At 56.0% G+C, this 19,459-nt stretch overlaps 6 protein-coding genes across 6 annotated transcripts; 5 read left to right on the forward strand and 1 right to left on the reverse strand.

Moving 5' to 3' along the window:
• On the forward strand, window positions 1–1,659 carry MFIFM68171_03726 (uncharacterized protein; the record flags this gene model as incomplete). Its single annotated transcript, XM_071059147.1, has 1 exon — window positions 1–1,659. The coding sequence occupies one exon, from the start codon at window positions 1–3 to the stop codon at window positions 1,657–1,659; it is 1,659 nt and encodes a 552-aa protein (XP_070915248.1).
• Window positions 1,660–5,158: 3,499 nt separating this feature from the next.
• MFIFM68171_03727 (uncharacterized protein) lies at window positions 5,159–5,832 on the forward strand (the record flags this gene model as incomplete). Its single annotated transcript, XM_071059148.1, has 2 exons — window positions 5,159–5,224; window positions 5,299–5,832. The coding sequence occupies 2 exons, from the start codon at window positions 5,159–5,161 to the stop codon at window positions 5,830–5,832; spliced, it is 600 nt and encodes a 199-aa protein (XP_070915249.1).
• Window positions 5,833–6,677: 845 nt separating this feature from the next.
• On the forward strand, window positions 6,678–7,829 carry PRN1 (RNA pol II transcription cofactor; the record flags this gene model as incomplete). Its single annotated transcript, XM_071059149.1, has 1 exon — window positions 6,678–7,829. One exon carries the CDS (start codon window positions 6,678–6,680, stop codon window positions 7,827–7,829), a length of 1,152 nt encoding a protein of 383 aa, XP_070915250.1.
• A 4,865-nt stretch (window positions 7,830–12,694) lies between these two features.
• Window positions 12,695–13,967, reverse strand: MFIFM68171_03729 (uncharacterized protein; the record flags this gene model as incomplete). Its single annotated transcript, XM_071059150.1, has 3 exons — window positions 12,695–13,424; window positions 13,479–13,792; window positions 13,851–13,967. 3 exons carry the CDS (start codon window positions 13,965–13,967, stop codon window positions 12,695–12,697), a joined length of 1,161 nt encoding a protein of 386 aa, XP_070915251.1.
• Window positions 13,968–14,737: 770 nt separating this feature from the next.
• MFIFM68171_03730 (N-terminal binuclear Zn cluster-containing protein) lies at window positions 14,738–17,443 on the forward strand (the record flags this gene model as incomplete). Its single annotated transcript, XM_071059151.1, has 4 exons — window positions 14,738–15,331; window positions 15,388–17,115; window positions 17,177–17,287; window positions 17,342–17,443. 4 exons carry the CDS (start codon window positions 14,738–14,740, stop codon window positions 17,441–17,443), a joined length of 2,535 nt encoding a protein of 844 aa, XP_070915252.1.
• A 921-nt stretch (window positions 17,444–18,364) lies between these two features.
• MFIFM68171_03731 (uncharacterized protein) lies at window positions 18,365–19,141 on the forward strand (the record flags this gene model as incomplete). The annotated part of the gene is made up of 1 exon (XM_071059152.1): window positions 18,365–19,141. One exon carries the CDS (start codon window positions 18,365–18,367, stop codon window positions 19,139–19,141), a length of 777 nt encoding a protein of 258 aa, XP_070915253.1.
• Window positions 19,142–19,459: the final 318 nt, after the last annotated feature.

Raw genomic sequence — 19,459 nt, forward strand, 5'->3', positions numbered from 1 at the left:
ATGTCAGACGCGGTGCTTAGCACACTCTGCAGCATATGTCATGCCCAAGCGCCCAAATACAAGTGCCCGCGATGCGGGGCCCGTACGTGCTCTGTGGCATGCGTCCAGAAGCACAAGACACGCGCCGACTGCGACGGCGTCCGCAATCCAAGGGCCTTCATACCTCTGAGCCAGCTGCGCACCGACGCCGGCATAGACCATGACTTTAACTTTATATCATCCATTGAGCGCGCCCGCCAAAGATCTGAGAAAGACCTAGTCGAAATCCGTCAGCTACTGAGCGAGAAGGAGCTACGCCCTGCGAACGAGGAGAAACAATTCCACAAGATCTGGCACGGCGATGAACTGCGCCACATCCCAGTCCAGTCACAACCCCACGCGAAACATGGCAGGCCACCCGAAGGTCCATCTTTCATTGGCGGCTTCGATAAGCACGTGCGCCGTCGATTGAGGTACCTCGACGTCGAGGTCATCACCATGCCAAAAGGGATGGCGCGCCAGCGGGAAAACAAGACAGCTTGGAACAGAAGAACACAAAGCATCAACTGGCAAGTGGAATGGCTAGTCTACAGCGCTCCTGCGCTCGGCGTCCCAACCGAGGACCAACGACAACCGCTCCGTATCATCTACAAAAGCCTCGAAGGCAGGCCTCTCAACAGCGCGCTCGCATCCACTCTAGAGTGGCGCCGCGGCCAACCCAACCGCCAAACGCACGATCAACAACAATTCCCCCAATGCGATGCCGCCAACGACACGGACAACGAGCCGGACCATAACGGAACATCGTCCCCAAACAAAAAACGCAAAACCCCCCACCACCTCAGCAACAGCAAGAGGAGGCACCACGCGCTACCCCAAACCCAAGACCCAATGACCTCCGCCTGGCCATCCACACCATACACCACGCAATCCCCCTTTCCGTCAGACTCCAAAGGAGCATGGAACCAAACCACCATCTCCGCCTCCTTCCCGACAACCCTCGAAGAGGACCTCGCTGCATGGCAATTCTTCCTGCTTCATGCAGGCCGGCCAACCGCAAGCACCAATACCAAGGCCAAGGCTAAGGCCCTCATCCCCCTCGCCTCGACAGAGACCCTTACGACTGCTCTCACCGGACGCACCGTAGTTGAGTTCCCTACCGTGTACGTTCTCCCACCTGGGCAGGAAGGGTTGCCCGAGGGATTCGTGCTCGATCCTGGGGAGAGGAGGGCAGCGCCTACGGAGAAGGGGGGGGGAGGGGAGGAGGGTGGTGGTTATGAAAAGAAAGGGATTGCGAATGGGAGTAGGAGTAGGAGTGGGAAGCGGCCGTATGAAGGAGGGCATGCTAGGGGGAGAGGAGGGAGGGCGGGGTTCGGGAGGGGCGCGAAGAGAGGGAGGTTTGAGAGGGGGAGTCAGCGCATGCGTGGGCCGATTGAGGAGGCTGAGGACGGGGAGGTTAATAGTGACGGGGATGATGCCGTGGGCAGGGTGGATGGGGCGGTTGGCATGGAGGGGATGGATCTTGATGGTGATGTCGATGCGGATGTGAATGTGGATGGGAGGAGCGGGAATGACAGTAGCAGTGATGACAGCGGCTCTGTCGGGGAAGGGGCGGGGAAGAAAGGTGGTAAACCACGCGGAGGGCTTGTTGACTATCGCTCGTCGGACGAGTCGGACTGATGGATGATGTTGCTGGTGACTATCTAGACAAGATGTCCGCGTCTCGGTCGGCCGTTGCGGAAGCGCCTGCTGGACAAGATAAATACCCCTGATACCATTAACAGGTTACATGGTCAGCGATTGTAGTCCTCCCGCAAGCCCCCCAACTGTCGGGATGCAGTCGAGTGCTTACGAGTGAAAATAATTCGGATACTCGGTGCCATCTGAGAGTGTCACGCGCTAGACTCGTCCTCTGGAAATCGTTATCGCTCAACCCAGTGCTCTGCGACTTCATTTCGTTCACATATGTCCCTAGAGGTGTCGCATTGCAATAAACTTGGACTACATGAGCTAAGGCCACATCGCTGACTGTAACCGGGTGGTTTCTAAGTAAAGCTGAGTTTAGTTCAACAAGAAACATATACGTAATAGTTCTACTAGAGGGTTGCGGTACGTGATTCAAAAACACCCCCTAAAAGATCTACCGCTGGTTCTAGTAAAGTATTGATTTCTCCAAGAGCCTGTGATTCTATATCGTCTCTTGCCTTATTTAATTGTTCTATTATTTTGTCAGAATCTTGACCTGTTATAATAATATCATCGAGACTATCGCAGAGCACCTGCTCTGACACCCCAAGCCAAGGTCGAGGGGCCGTTCTTGCCATCAATGGGTCTTGGGGAATTGATGTCAGAACGACTGAATAATCTCGAAAGTTTATATATCATGAACCTGTGTGCAAGGGGGTTGATTTGTATCGCATTGTAAATCGCGAGGTTGACATGAGTAACACTCCGCCTAGAACTACACTTATGGCCACTGATCGAGGCGAGAAGTAACGGCCGTTGAGGAGCGTCAAGGAAACTCGGGCAAATACTCTAGGTTACTCCGTACAATTCGATACATAACATTGATGGGTTAGGGACGGCAATTTACATGATTATACTAGCAACTTTAAGGTAGCAAACAGCTAATTACTTCATGTGTGAGTCATGTTTTACATGGGATAAAACACAGGTATACACTGGGCTCTACTTTAGAATCTAGGACAATGTAGTTACAACCGCTTACTAAAAGTTGACAGTACACTAAGATAATGAACTAACAACGACCACCGGGGGCTAGCTGTTCCACGAAGAATGTCCGACTCGGATCTGAGGTCGGCAAAGCTATACCCCGATATCTGAGTAGATGTTTACTCAGTCTCGCCAGCCGGTAGTCGTAAATCAAGCTAGCTTTATCTTTTTACATTTCCAGCAAAACCTAAGAGGTAGACATCACAGATCTGCCAGAGTGGATGGGCTTCCACAGGGCCATTGGCTCACATATGCCCATGGGTCAAACCCTCGGTAGCAGCTTAGGCAGCTACTCTCTCGCGAAGCTAGGGACAAGCCAACGGCTGAGGTATCCCTCAGCTCTAAGCCGCTTCCCGATCGTTACTTAGCTCAGGCATCTGAATATTGTCCTAGTCGCTCATGATACGGTTATGGCAACCGGCTTCCGCGGCTCAGAGGGGTTTCAGCAGGTACGGCTGCAATGCCCACAACGGATGCATAGCGCTCTTCGGCTACTACAGTACCGGCATGGGAACTGTCGGATGGAACATTGAGAGCGGCTGTGTGCGTATTGTGAATCTACTGGTGCCTGGAAGCGGTCGCATGTGGTACGGTCCCGGGTGTCGAGTTTCTTTGGTAGCAGCCGGGGAATTCTGAGAGTGTCAGTAGAGCGGCCGAGGTCAATCCGTCTGTTTGACGGAATCGTCAGGCGGGAGATATCATTGGCAATCAATAGTAGGGAACTAAAGCGGACGGTTAGCATGGTCGTCGATGATGTGCGGCTCTCTTTCTTGTCTTTGTGCGTTCGGGCCGAGACGTCGTCCCACAGCTGGGCCCTTGCACGTTCCCATTACGTAGTTCGGGCCGCTAAATTGCGCTGCTTCGTGTTACCGGCTCGAAACTGTCGACACGTCGATATGATTGCTAGTGTGTTCTGAGCTCAACCCTTCGCCAGACGAGGCATTTCGAGGTCGTGTCAACAACTTTTCGGTCGGCGTGGCAATCCAAGAAAGAGCAATGCCACAGCATCATGATTTTGGCTTATTTGGACTCGGACTTTCGAATCTTTTTCCCCCCCGTGGCGTACAATGTCGAGTGTTGCAAACGGCAGAGAACCCTTGTGGCGGCTGACATGTGAAAGCGGCCCCTGTCGCAAATCGCTAAATTTAACATTTCGCCTTTAACAAGGTTGTGTCAATGCGGGTCCCACGGAAACAGCATCCGTGCCTGGAGTGGGCCCTTTGGATGTTGTCTCTGACCACTCGCCCGCCCAAAGAGAGGATTGATGGATTGGCCAAAGGAGCTTGCGGTCGATGCTCGCAGCAGAGATCATACCTATGGCAATGAAAGCACAGTGGAAATATCTCAATCCAGCTGTTATCAATGGGCACGGCCCCTCATGACTCAACGCTGGGAATCGTCTCAGCATACCAAAAATACAGACGGTCGATAGTTCCAAGTTCGCTCAACACCAAGCAGTTGAACGAGCTCTATTAGCGCATTCGGCTGGTAACCGCCTCCCAGCTTCTCTCCTCTTGGGCTAGGCAACGCAAGCAGAGTTAACGACGGCGTCAGAACATGAGGCGCGAAGATGGCGGAATCAAGTGCCAAGATGCCCCCTCTTCGACTCGTAAAAACGAAGACAACCCGATGTGAGTGCACCTGGATTCCGTGTCTGAGTGCCGGAGCCGTCTTCCAGTTTGTCAGGGCAGGGCAGCCAAGATTCTCGTACTTTCCGAGAATCAAGCAGCTGATGTGGCATCGGTCCATTAGGTTCACGCCACTCTTAGGACGCTAGCACTCAGTCGCGGCTTCTTTCATGTGTCTGGCGGCGCCTGGGCCCGACGAGTTGGGAGCGTCGGAGGAGCTCCCGTCAGGCGCATTGACCAGCTTTCACATGTCAGGGAGACAGCAGAGGCTGGCAGGTGGGTCGCAACGGTTTCCACTGACAGGTCCTTATCTTTCGTGCAGGGCATCGCAGGGCGGTTTTAGTGGCTGGCGCTGCTGGAAATGCCCCGTCACACCTGCCAGCCCACAGCAAACACCCCACCTACGCATGGGGACGGACCAGACGGCGATAAAGGTGCTTGCGACAGGGCCACCCGTTGGTTGACCGCATGCGCGGCTTCCGTGGAATGGCCACATGGAATGCGGATTGACGAGGCGTGGCGTTGCGCTTTCTGCACATATTTTTTGGCCAGTGCCATCCCATAACATGCCGCACTCCCTTCCGTGTTCCATCCTCTCTCCCTCGACTCGTATTTGCGCTCTCAACTTCCCAAGCCTTCTTTCTACCCAAGCTTTTGATCCCAACATCGGGCCAACTCCAGCTTCGATTGACTGGACCTCTAACTGAGTGGCCAACTAGCGCTTCGTTACTCGGCTCAGAGTATTCAAGGTATTTCCCACATCCAATGCACTCTCCCAATTGGCACTGCAATCCTAACCCGCCCGCAGGATCGTCGAGATGGCTGCTCACGCTAAGGGCACGAGCGTTGTTAACGGCGAGAGTCCATCCTCGGCCACCCTTCGTGTAAGTCAATTCTCGCCACAACTCCCCGAAAGCTGCAACTCGTAACAACTCGCTGACACTACACACACACACAGCATCTCCTCGCGTACCCCGCCATTCAGGACGGTGTGCGGAAGTTCAAGGAGATCCCTGTCCTGGAGAAGTCGGTTCAGTTGAGTGCCACGGCCTACAACAAGCTGGCCGTCCCATTCCTCTCCCTCTTCTCCAAGCCGTACGGTTTCGTGTCGCCCTACATTGAGCGGGTCGACCAGCTCGGCGACCGGACGCTCTCCAAGGTCGACGAGAGGTTCCCGGCCGTCAAGAAGCCCTCGGACGAACTTTCAGCGGAACTCATCGCTGAGGCCAAGAAAGCTGCCTACCTGCCGGTGCAGATGAGCCGGTCGGGTGCCGACTACGTCTCGAAGACGTACCACGAGGAGTACACCAGGATTGCTGGCGCGTCTCCGGTCGCTCATAGCAAGGCGGCCGTCTTGACGGCCGTCAAGACTGCGCTGACGATGCTTGAACTCAGCAAGCAGGCGCTCATGAACGCCCGAGAGTTCCTGGAGCACCAGCAAAAGGAAGCCAAGAAGGACGCGGCCGCTGGAGCCAAGGGTACTGGCGCTTAGGAGGCGGCGCCCGCGGACAACGGTGGACTGGCGAACGACGGCGGGCCGGTTCCAACTGAGACTGTGCCCATCGGTGGCAGTGACTAAGCTACAGCCAAGGCTAACGGTGATGCGCTTAAGGCAGAGATCAGCCTATAAGTGATCGCATTAGAGGCGTGCAGGGTACAACTAAGCTCTGTGCGACGCCTTGTGAGGACTACACCGCATCCGCCCTCATCCGCCCTGGTCGTCAGAGGATGTAGGAAGCGGACGTGTTTTGATATTCCTTTCTATGTTTGCTGGGTTATGGCTGATGGGGCTTCCCCTTTTTATCGGATCCAGGTTGTAGTCGGATAGAATGCTTCGGTGGCGATGGTGGAAAAATAATGGACGAATAGACAAATGATACCACTCCAGCGCCGGTCTCGTTTCGAACCATGCTCCTGAGCACATTTAGGCCATGAAAAGCTGTTATATTCCTTTGATTTGGCTACGGTTACGATATCCCGTAGCCAGCTGAGTAATAGGGCGTTTTGTTCATCCCGCCGAGCGCCTGAATCAGCCATCACTCAGCGCGCTCTCTTAGCCGAAGCTCGCTCTGTCTGGATTACCGACGTTTGACGTAAGCAGGGTCTGCTACCCGAATCGGGGAAGAAGCTGTCATGTTGCCCCACCCCACCCGATTGCTGCTGCACTGTCGCCGGCATTTCTTTATGAGGGGCGATTGGAAGTGGCCTGTAAATGTTGTTAAAGTGGGAACGTTCGTGATGGTTCTGTCCTTTTTAGCTTGGCTGAGCAAGCCTACTCCTTGGTTTGCCTCTTGAACACAGGGACATCCTCATATATATCTTGATGCGCTTGACCTGATGAAGTCCCTTTCCTCCCTTGCACTCTCCATCGTCGTGGGAATCTGTTCAATCCTCATATATCTCTTCAGACAAGAGCTTGTTGAGCTCACAGCCGATTCTGTTCAAGCGGTCCAGGAACTGGTGAACAGCAAGCACCACAGCCTCAACGTCAGTACATCATCACCGCTGCCATCATCCAAGGTCGAAACCACAACCACCAGCGCGACAAGTGAAGAACAAGAAGAAGACAACACAATGGCCGCCCCGCGCGCAATCCGCAAGGTCTTCCTTGCCCTACAACAGTCCGAAGGCGCGGGCGCCCTGGTCCGCCGGTCCGTCGGCACCCCGTCCCTCCGCAACTTCTCGCCCTTCCTAATGCTTGACCACTTCTCAGTCAGCCCCGGCGCCGGGTTTCCGGACCACCCCCACCGCGGCCAGGAGACCATCACCTACCTCCTGCAGGGGGCCATCGCGCACGAGGACTTCGCGGGCAATAAAGGCCTGCTGGGCCCGGGGGACCTGCAGTTCATGACGGCCGGGAGGGGGATCGTGCACGCCGAGATGCCGGTGCATGATCCCAAGGACGGGAAGAACGTCGAGGGCCTGCAGCTGTGGGTCGACCTACCCAAGGCGCTGAAGGGGTGCGAGCCGAGGTACCGGGATCTGAAGGGCGAGGAGATCCCGCTGGTGGAGGCGGACGCCGGCAGGGTCAAGGTCAAGGTCATCTCGGGCCAGAGCCACGGCGTCGACTCGGTCAAGGACCTGGCCTACACCCCCGTCTGGCTGCTCGACGTGGAGATCAAGCCCGGCGGCCGCATCACGCAGCCGCTGCCCCTGGGGTGGAATGCGTTTGCGTATACCCTCGAGGGCGAGGTCGTCTTTGGCAAGGACGGCGGGGAGCAGAAGAAGATTGGCGAGTTTCACAACGTCGTCTTTGGAAGCGAGGGCGAGGCCGTCTACGCCAAGGTGGAGGAAGGCGCGGAGAAGAGCGCGCGGTTCGTGCTGATTGCGGGGACCCCGCTCGACCAGAAGATTGTGCAGTACGGGCCGTTCGTGTTGACCTCGCAAGAGGAGGTCTACCAGGCGTTTATGGACTATCAGACGCATTCAAATGGGTTTGAAAGGGCCAAGGGGTGGGAAAGCGAGATTGGGAAACAGATGGCGCATTAGACTCGATTGGGGCGGGAATAAGGGTGGTAGAGTGTTCCTTGTGTGTATACAAGATACCATGGATATATATGGAGTATTACTTGCTTGTTTTTTCGCTCCCGTATTGACTCTTGCAGCGTATGTGAGCTGATTGTGCAGTGACGTTACTCTGCGCGGTAGGTCTTGTCAAAAACGTAGCTTTACCAATCCGTTTCGCTCCTCCGAGGGATTGTTCTGTCTCGGATGGGAACCAAAATAACAAACAAGTCTACTCGACTACATCACTTCGGTTTCGGAAGAGCGGTTTTTCAGTCCAGGTCTCCAATCCGGGAAAGTCCCCCGAGGAGAACAGAGTGGATAGCCTCCGTTAGATCCTTCGCCCGTCGTAACATCCTTAGTCATGGTTATCCTCCAATTGTCCAACTTAAAGTTGGTTATCCGTCCCATGGGAGGGCGCCTTGATCAGGACAGCGTCAGCACACCCCTGGTACTGGTCAAAGTTTGGAAAAGCCATTGCAAGTCAACAAAGCCTGCAACCCAATCCAACCCAACCCCGCGAGGACGCGTCTCCATTCCAAAGGACCAAGTCAAGGGCGGCACAACAAATCGCAAACCAGACACGGCATTGTGACTCCGTAGGAAGTTCAGATCAGTCGAGTTTCCAAAACTGCTCGACACAATGGGAGGGCAGAAACATGCTCTAGATCTATTCGCCCCTAAATAAGCCCCAGTCGCTTAATATACGACTCCCTAGCCACAGGCACAATTAGGATCATAAAGCTAACATGGCTAATCGAACCCCGGCGAACCCCCTAGAGCCACCTAAAGGTAAAGCCCAGCGCATACAAAATATCCTCTGGCCGGTACTAGTCCGCCTTGTTTCCTTGACAAGCTAATCTGTTAAGATGCAAATCTCTCCCATAAGCTTCCCCTACAGACCTGACGATAACCCCTCACCTGCCACCCATACACCCTACGCCTTCACCTCTTCCCCTACCTCAACCCCAACTGCACTAGCAGCAACAGCAGTGTCCGAACCCAAATCAACTTCTCCACGCCGCCGCCTCTCAGCCCTACAAGAAACAACCCTTCCGTACTACTGCTGCTTCCAGACATAGTCCTAGCTCTGGTACCACCCTTCACAACCCTTACTGGCGCGGCATTACCACCACATCCATCCGAAACAGCAGCCCCAATCGCATCAGACTGCGGCTCGGACTGACGCGCCTGCACCGCCGTATACGACAGAAACGACGAGTCCGAGTTGCTGTTATCCTGGTCCTGGCAATCCGTAACACGCCGCGAGCTCTGGGGCGTGACGAATCTTTCCGTAGTCCCGCTGCCAGTGCCAGTGGTAGCAGATTGTCTTCTCGTCTGGATTGGATCATCGATCGGTCCGATGTTGCCATAACTATGGTTGCGGTTGCGGTTACCTTTGCGATTGTCGCCCCTTGGCGGGGTGATCGGCGGTCGTGGAATGGCAGGAGCAGTAGCGACAAGGGGAAAAGAGGCCGGCATCTTCCGTTTCATTGGGTTGGGATCAGACGGAGGCCAAACTTTGGTATGCGGAAGAATGGTCGTTCTCGCGCGGAGAGGGACGGGGACGGGGATTCTGGTGCTAGCAGCTACCGCGTCTAGTAGTACAGAGGGACAAGGGGCTTGGGGGGTGCTCCTGACTGGCCGAACCTCAGGTTTGGGTTGTACGTCCTTGCGGGACACTGGGGGGATTCCTGGATGTCGGGGATTGCTTCGAGAGTGGTTACTCTTCTTTTTTGCCGCGGTTGGAAAGTGTCTGCATTCGGGCCGGGAGGGCCTAAGTTTGCCCAGGCCGGCTTTTACAGCCTTGCTGAACTTCTCGGAACTAAGCCTCGCTAACTGTTGGTTGCGTGTGGTGTCATGTGTGGACTCCGCAGTATTGTCAACTAATTGGCCTATTGAAGCCGCGATCCTGGGCGCTTCACTGTCGGTACATCGTTCTGGTCGAGCTGCAAGGCGCGGCGAATGGTAACCGGTCGGCAGCTTAGGTGGGTTGAAATAGCCTTGGGGAGAAGACCTGCCCTTGGTGCATGATACTGCGCCAGCAAAATTATCGATGTGATACCCGTGATGATTTGGCAGGAACATTTTGTCCAGTTCGGTCGTCTTACGGATAGGTGGTGCTAGATGATCGGTTGAACCGGTTACAGATAAGACTGGTACCGATGACCGTCGATTGGGTATTCCTATGGCGTTATAGACACTGCTGTAGCTTGGGGAGCGGCTGTGCTGCATGGAATGTTCTGCCACATATCGATGTTTCGTTCGTGGTTTACTGGGTGAGCTCGACCACATCACTGGACGGCCGCTCTCTCTCGGCTCGCCTTCATGGATTTGCTCATGCATGAATCGTCTTTGTGACCTGGGCAGAGAGATTGTGGCATGGCGGAGAGACGGTGGCTGACCGGCCACGCTTGTCAGCGCACGAGGAGATCTCGGTCCGCTTCCATCTGAAACATTCTTCGGTAATGTTAGGCTCGGTCGTTCTTCCGTAGCGGCACCATCAAGATCCCGTGGCGCCGACCCGACCTTCCTAGGAATGGAGAGGCGGAGTCGTGAGAGCAAGGAGGAGCTGCCTGATAGAGGCCGTAGCGGTTGGGGATCGGCCTCTTCGTGAAACCTCTGGATGGCTAAAGTAGGACGGCTATGGCCGAGATGAAAGTTGCTGATGCTCTTTCCGACCTTGCCCGCATGTTCTGTTCGACGACTGCTAAAAGCATTCGGCGTTGGTACGGGAGAAGGAGGCCGTGGCCGCATACGCGCGTCCCCAGTGACCGGCCTCTTTGGCGAATTCTTACGGGTTAGTGCAGGTGAAACTTGCCCTGGTCTACCAGGAGCACGGAAGCTGAATGAACTGCCAGGCCCTACAAAGGATAAGTAACTGACCGAAAGTACCGATCTAGAACTCAGCTTACACCTGAAACTAGAGAGGGAGAAAGCTGATGGAAGCCCATTGCTGGCGGCTGGACCAGATACCGTCGAAGCGACTGGGCTCGTATACACACTGGTTTCAGTATCCGGGCGTTGGTCTGTTGCCGCTAGTTCAGGCGAACCGATCAGTTCCGCATTTGCAGCGCATGGTTTCCGGGTGAGAGGGTCGTCGGCGTTCCGATGACAACCAGGTTCTCTATCAATTATCCCCGACGCGGACCGGCTCGGCAATGGCTTATGACATAGTTGTTGCTGGGTGTTCATATCGTGGAGGCGGACAATGTCGGCATGCCGAATATTCGCCTCAGTAACAGCAGAGTTGCGCGCCGAATGGCATTTCTTGATGTAAACAACCTCAGCTTCTTGTACAACTGAATCTTTGAGATCGTCGTCGGATCCTCTCTTAGGAGAAGACGTCGAGAACCCAAGATCCTGACTGCGTAGCCAAATGCTCATAGGGGACTGCCCCGCATCGCCAGACCTCGTACTGGCGGGGCTGCCATGGAAGGCAGCTAGAGAATGCGATCTACATAAAGAGAGCGTGTTGCCGGGCGAGTCAATCGTGTGAGTTCTTGGCAGCAGCGGAATGGCCGAGTCTCCCTGTGTATCCGCATGGAGGGGGTCCAGTTCCTTAGCGTAGCTAAAGTACTCATGAAGTTGCTCAACATCACAGCACAGCTGCCAAGTACCCAGCGAACCGCTCGGGCAGTGCCTGGGGAGAAGATCCGGAGATGATGGTATATCGGGGAGGGAGCCTCCTTCTGTAACATACCCGTGCTTCGCGGGCTGGGGTCGACCCTCGGGGAGGCTTGACTGGCACTCTGTGTCCTCCCTTATGGCGATTGACGTGGCTATGGCCTTGGACGTGCTGCTACGTGACCCTGGACTGCTTCCATAGGATGCATCTGGCTCGCTGCCCTCAATGGCAGAGAACTTGATGTTGTCACGGAGATTACCGTGAGGAAGGTGTTCGATGGGGAGGCTGCCAAAGTCAAGGTGGCGTGACGCGACGCCGTTCGGCGATGCCGTATCTCCCTCGTCGTTGCCAAGCGCTTCGTGGATCCGTTTGTGCATGACTCTCTTCAACCCGCCTCGTCTACCAATCTCCTCTTGATTGCTTCCTTCAGCGGGCCATGACCTTCGACGACGAGGAGGAGAGGTTTGGGGGGCACGTCGGTCAATGCGTGTCTTGACGTGCCGAAGCATGCTGTTGCCTTTGTTTTGCGCGCTGGACTCGAGTTCCACATCGCTACCAGAGTCTCTGACGACTAGCTGGTCTGGTTTGCCGGGCTCATCTGGAGTGGAAATAATGGGAGTCGCTGACTTGGATGATGTCCCGTCCGATATCGGGTTTACTGGGCTCGGGGTGGGCGGCCCGGGCAACTGAGTAGGAAGGAGTGGAGGCTGGACGGGCTCGTCTCTGTTTGCAGGGGACGGCGCTTTCATGCGGCGGATGGCTGTGCAGCAGCAGAAACCAGCCATTGTCAGATCCGGTCGGATGTGGCTACATCTGGCTGCCCGTGTACAGAATAGGCGACATCAGAAGTATTTCCGCACGAGATGGCGTCAGGGTCCGCAATGTTGAGGACGGGCAGTAAGTTGTGAAATGCAAGTCAAAATGCCGATGGCGGGAATGCGGTGGTGGCAGGAGTTGTAGGAACACTACGACCGCAGTGCAAGAGATGCTGCCGCCGAGCTGTCTCTGCGGAAGCATCGCAACTTCCACCCCAATGGTTGGAAAATTAGATCCGCCAACACATGCGCTAATCGTGGCCACAACGGAAGGAGGGAAGTAAACCAGATTGTGGTGTCACGGGGGATGACGCCCCATACCATGATGACCATCATGACCATGGGACACAGCAAACGGGGAGTAAATCAAGGCCGGGCAATATGCCAAGTCTTTTACGGAGACGAAACTATGTGGTATTGGGCGCTGGCGCTTTGTAAATGGGCGGGTTCTTGTTCCCATCACACACTCTCCCGCTGCCGTCGTACGGCGTCTGCCATCTCACTGCGCCCGACCAAGCCGTCCTAATTGCGTCAAGGATCGGAAGCCCTCCGGCGCCGATAAGCTTGGTGTTTGGAGCTGGGACCGGCAGCCTCTTGGAAGGATCATCGAACAGAGCGCCGGGATACGACTGGGAATTATCCACCGTCGCCACATTCTCTGGGTCCTTGTTCTTGGTGTACCCCGACGCGTCGGCGACGAACTGGAAGACGTTTGCCCCGACATCGTACCTCCCGAGGTTGGGCAGACCCCAATTGGCCTCGACGGTCGAGAGGATACTGTAATGCGTGTAAAACGTGTCGTCCTGCGTACCCTTCAGCGCCGGCGGGATGGCGCTGCCCAGGAGCAGTGTCACAATGTGGTTGGGCTTGGTGTACGTCTCCGACTCGTCGTAGGTGAGCATGACCAGTGTTCTTTCGTCAAAGGCCTTGCCGTCCAGCAGAGGCTGCAGGAATTTATGCGACCATTCTGTCGCGAACTCCAACGTCGTATTGTGGCCGTCGTTCATCATGTTGGGCGTCATGAAGACAAACTGCGGCACCTGCTTGGCCGCAAATGCGCGCTGGAACGTCGCAAACGACTCGAGGTTCAGAAGCCGCTCGCCAAACATGTTGATGCTGTCGAAGGACACAAAGGGGCTGCTCCCAGGGTCAATATCTCCGCCGAGACGCACATGTGAGGGCTATGCGTACTTGTGTTTCCTCACGTAGTCCCATCCGCCATTGCCCGTCGCACCATCGCTGGCATCCCCCATGTAACCCGGGCTCGGCAGGTCCTCAAAGTAGCCCGCCCATGTGATGTTCCCCCACTCCAACAAGTCGACCACGGTAGCGACGTTCTGGGGGATGCGCACCGAATCATCGTGGTTGTTGCCGAAGTAGTCGCCTCCTATGGCAGCGAGGTAGTTGGGCTGGCTGGGGTGCGTGTGGGCATAGTATCTGGTCAACAAGATGCCCTGCCTTTTGAGGTCGGATATCTTGGCATCGACAGCAACTCTGGCGTAGTCCTGGACGTCTTGTCAGAAGGCGGCGCAATCCAGGGATCCTTGACGATAGAAGACTTACCTGATTCTCCAGCCAGATGGTGATGAACCGGTCAAACGCCTTGCCCGGAACAAGGCTCGCAGTGAATGCGACCTCGAGGCAGGTCAGCCCGAGGACAGCTAGGAGTAGGCGCCGCATTGTGTCTGTAGATCATCGCAACCCGTAAGCAGTTGGACTATGCTGAGGTTGCTGCAAATACGTTGCGACGCCAAGCCCTGGGCCGCTGAGTGGCGTTGAAAGCCCATCCAAAACTCCGCCAAGCATTTCTGGACGGAACGTCAGAAACTCGAGGGCGATCAACAAGAGACAATTGGCCGAGCGATATGTGCGCAAATGCGAGCACCACGTGGCTGCTATTTCTCGATAGTGTCGTTCATCAACCTTTCAACCGCCTCCTTTTCAACTAGGCGTAGGGTTAGGGATGGCGGTGCTGGTGATGTTTGCTCGGCGACGCTCGGATTTAGAAGAGCTGCTTACTAAAGGCACAGGCCAGCAGATAAGCTGCAGGGCCAAGTAGTTTGGATGCCAGGGAGGGGACCCTCGGCAACTTCTCGGAACTCCGACACGGATTTTCTGACATTCGAAAAACTGGACGGCCAAATTTGCAGAAATCGATGACTGCCCGTCATGCTGTTGGTCATCCGACCTTCGGAACATAATTTCTCATAATACGTCATCCTCGCGCGTTCGTTCTAGGGCTCTGTGTTGGGAATTCGATGTACATGTCAATGGCTCCGTGTGATGGGCGGTGGTTCTTATCAGATCGATTGATAAAATCCCGGCGTCCAGTGCGACGCGCGCAAGAGACGGTCCCCCGTGCCTAAGAGGCGCTTCCCTGCCAGTGTTGTCGGAGCCGAGAAAAAGGTGGCGCATAATACGACCCCCGTTCCGATATCTCCGTCGAGACCATGTCGGAGCCGAGCGAGCGCAGCGTGAGCCCCTCGGGGACGGAGCCGAACGACAAGGACGACCGACCACCCCCGCGCAAGCGCCAGCGCGTGAGGTTGTCGTGCCTGGAATGCCGCCGGAGGAAGCTGTCGTGCGACCGCGAGTTTCCGTGCTCCCGGTGTCTCCAGTCCGGGACCCCGGAGCGCTGTGAGTATGAGACACGGCCCGGGCTGGCGCCTCCGAATAAGCTTGGCTTGCCACCGAACGCCCTGGCGGGTCTCGACGCCCATCTGTCGCTGCCGAGCACCGGTGGGGAGTCTCCATATTTCCGGAAGGAGGGTCGCGAGTCCGACAGGATCCGCCGCCTCGAGCTCGAAGTTGCTCAGCTCAAGAGTCTCCTCCTCAAGCACTCCTCACTGGATGGCAGTACCGTCCAAGACCCTTCACCCCATGATCCCAAATCTGACGCCGAGCATGAGCACGAGGTCGAGGTCCCACCTTTCCTGCAGACCCAGGAGACCTGTGCCGACAGGGAAGAGCTCCGTTTCTTCCGCGGCAAAGAGTTCAAGACTCGCTACTTCGGTCCTCACAGCGCATACCTGGCGTTTCAGGAAGTAATACTCGCCTCCCGTCCCCTTCTGCGTCTTGGCTTCTCACTGACAACAACCAGCTCACCGGGCTATGTCCGTTCATGAAGGAGACCTCGGAGGAGTGGCTCCGGCCACTCCATATCCACCGGAACAAAGATCGTAAAAAGGGCGCCGAGAACAGGGAGCGTAAGTTCCGCGAGCCAGACCTTGCCTTGGAAACTCTCCTTCCTTCCAAAGAGGAGACGGACGGCCTTGTGTCTATCTATCTGGACCAATTCGAACAGATCCACCGCATCGTCCACATCCCGAGCTTCCGTAGAGACTATGCAAAGTTCTGGATACCGTCGGAGCCCCGAAACGCTGCGTTTACTGCCCTCGTTTTGTCCATTATGGGCATCTCGAGTTGCCTGGGTGCTCAGCTCCCACATAAGTTCGAGAAGATGGTGTCGAGCTCGCATGCAACCGCCATCCGATGGGTGGAGGCCGTCGACGAGTGGCAAGAGCGGCAGAGCCAGAAGCACCGCCGTCTGATACACTACCAGATCGCCTGCCTCATTTACCTGGCCAAACGAGTCAACACGATGAAGAAGAAGCGGTTCTGGAGGAACGCGGGCGCCATGACGCAGGACGCCATCTCGGTCGGCCTGCACCGCGAGCCCAGCCACATGTCGGACAAGATCTCGCCCTTCAACCAGGAAATGCGCCGGCGAATCTGGGCTACGATCCAGAGCTACGACCTCCAAGCCTCATTTGACCACGGCCTGCCCTCAATCCTCTGCCCTCTACACTACGACATCGACCCACCCCGCAACATCGACGACGACGAATTTGACGAAGATACCAAGGAACTCCCTCCCTCTCGACCCCCAACCGAATACACCTTCTCCTCGTATCAGAACATCTCCCGCCAGTCACTCGCGCTCCGCCTCGAGCTCAGCCGCGTGCTCACGGGCCCGCCCGACGCACTCGACTATGACCGGGTAATCCACTATACCAACGAAATAAACCAAGCAATCGACTCTCTCCCCTCCTGGGACGTCTCATCCTCGGAGTCAGACTCGGAAGACGGAGGCCCAACCGTCCTCAAGAAGCCGCTCCTCGCCTACACCCTCCTCCACATCCAACTCCGCCAATACATTATCCCGCTCCACCAACCCTTCCTGCGCCTGCGCCGCGCCAATTCGAAATACCAATACTCGGAAATCATCTACTACAACGCGGCGCGGGACATGGTCCTGCTTAACGACAAGCTCGCACAGCTGGGGATCCGCACGCTCAACTTTATGCGCGAGGACAGCCTCACGCTGGCCATCAACCTGTCGTCGGTCACGATGCTCCAGCCGCGCGGGTCCACCAACATGATCATGATCAACTCGCAGCACACGCTGCAGCTGCTCGAGAAGTGCCTGGCCATGAAGGAGGACCGGATCCTGCGGTGCGGCAACAACGAGCCGTGGGGGTACAGCATCATGTGCGCCGCGTTCGGCCTGCTCGAGGCGCACCTCGGCACCAAGACGCCCGAGGCGGCCAAGGCGGCGAGCGCCGAGCGGTTCGTGGCCCTGCATTATAAGCTCCTGGCGGGACAGGATCCGCCCACGGGGAGTCAAGGGTCGAATAATGCTGCTACTGGTTCTGGAGCTGGTGGGTGTTGTGGTGGCGGTGGGGCCGGGGGAGGCACCGGAGGTGTTGATCAAGGGAAGATGACGGGGATGGCGGCCCCCGCCGCCACCCCCGCCGCTGCTGCGGGAGGGATGCAGTATGCGGGCTCTGTCGGGCAGGTGCCGTCGGAGGCGTTTGTGAGGTCCAAGGTGGGTGATTTCCGAGTTTGGATTGAAGGATTTGTACAAATGCTGACTTGTGTCGAATTAGTCGGTCACTCCGTTCCCTCCTTCGTCATCTCAGCAAGGCAGCGGACAGGTTGAAGTCCCTGGGACGCCGTGGTGGCTCCCGAATGCGGCTGATCCATCTGGCATTCCACAGGTTTGTTCTCCGGTGTGGTTGGTTCCTTGGGTCATACGCTGACGTCGGTTCTAGATTCAACCCTTAAATCCAGACTTTAGCCTTGAGACGTTGGGTTTCAACCTCAATGAGCTCTGGGGTGGTGGGACGTTTGATTGGGACTCCATGATGCCGTGATTATGTTTGACCTCCGTATCCTGTAGTAGGGTGATAGACGATGGTTGATGGACGTGTACCATACTTAGAATCGGAATGAGACGCAGTCATGTACATTTCGGACCTACACCTTCACTCAGCTTTATATATAAGTAGCTGACTTGGCCCTTGTGCGTCCACAGTTTTGGGTTGCTTCGGCTGTGCTCGATTGGTAGGTTCAAGCGACTTGTGGCACTGTCCGGGTGACCTATTGTACTGTTCCATGCTCGTGCAGACAGATTATGTGGAACACGCCGGAAGAAACGGAACGAAAAAATAAAAAGGGAACAAAAATTGACCTCCCGTCATCTCTGCCGCAAGGGAAGCCAGTGGCTGCGAAAACCCCCATGCCATGAGGTTTGCTTTGAGGGGTCGAAGTGGCGCAGAGGAAATGGTGAATCAGTCAGGAGTCGAACTCGAACCCCTTAGCCTCAGTGGGCTGTGGGGACTTATAACCGTTAAGCTACCGGCGCTGTTGAGAACTGGATGTGGAAGGGAGGTTTATATTCTGCTGGATGTAGGGGATGGACACTGGCGAGGTCAGTGAGTTCAACTCGTGTTGTCCTGAGAACACGCGAACCTTCATGGCTCCGGCTAACCATTGGCTGCTCTCGATAAGATTGATCTCGATAACACGCACCATTCGGATTCTGATTTGGTTACATATGCTGATAAATATGATTTATGACATATTGCAAAGACCTAAAGAACCGCTGATTGCTCCGTACCTTACAGCGCGCGGGCTGCTCCGCACCAAACAGCCCCTGCAGCCTTGTTGAGCCCCATCAGTCTTGGCAGTCAATTTCAACACCACTCCATCTCCCTCCGTTCATTATCTCTTCACTTCCAAAATCATAACAAAACAGCACGTCGTTTATTCGTCTTAAGGAAAAGAGAATAAAAATGGCGGAACACATCCCCCCGGCGCAAAAAACCCGCACAATCGCGCACATGAACAATGATCACCGCGCAGACATGCGCCTCATCCTACAACACTACGGCTCCGTTCCCACCATACCTTCCTCTTACAACCCCACCGACGGAGACCCAGAATCAGACCCCATCATGACGGACATCGACCTTACCTCCTTCACGGTCCGCCTCCCAGCCTCCCCCTCGCCCGACAAGAGCTACTCCATCCCCTTCGACCCGCCGCTCACGACCTGGGACGAGCGGCGCGCGCGCCTGGTCGAAATGACGCGGGTGGCGCGCGATGCCGCCCCGGGGCGGCCCGAAGGTGGCGCCGGCTTGACCACAGCAGCAGAAGCAGCAGAAGCGGTAGTGGTCGACGAGTACATGGCGCCGCGGGTGCCGTACGACGCGACCATCTTCGTGCTCGTGCTGCAGTACTTCCTGCTCGTGGGGCTGCTCAAGGCGGGGCTGCTCGGGCCCGGCACGGCGCTGGGCGGGATCGTCGACGCCTCGCCTTTCCCCGGCGGGCGGGCGGGCTTCGCGTGGCTGGTGGAGACCATCTTCGTGCCCGTGCTGGGGATCCACGTCGCCGAGACGTGGTGGCTCGAGCGGAGCCGGCTGAGGAAGTTCGGAGTCCGGCGGTGGGGGAGGGTGTGGTGGTTTTGGATGGGCAGCGTGTTCATCGAGGGCTTCATGGCGTTTAAGCGGTTTGATATTGTGGTGGAGAGGTTGAGGAGGGAGAAGGAGGGGAGGAAGAAGGGGGAGTGAAGGCCTAGGCGGGAAGGAGGTGGAGCTAGGATGTGGAATGGGTACGTTGTCCGTTAGGGATATCGTCTGCTAGCGGTTTCCAGGTAATAGGTACATAATCCGGTGTGATAGCATCTAATCAAGTACGTAGCCCAGGGTAACACCGCCAGCTCGACGCCAAATTTACTAATTCATCTTCAACGTAATGCCCATGTAGATGCCATTCCAGAAACTACTGTCATTTCAGTTGGGGTTTAATGTACTTTGTTCGTGCGCGCATTTATTAATGGTGCCATACACTCTCCGAACTCGTGATTCTGCTTGTTCGACGTCTGGTGG

Source organism: Madurella fahalii, assembly GCF_045866475.1.
Source record: "Madurella fahalii IFM 68171 DNA, scaffold_2, whole genome shotgun sequence".
Classification (NCBI taxonomy): Eukaryota; Fungi; Ascomycota; class Sordariomycetes; order Sordariales; genus Madurella; species Madurella fahalii.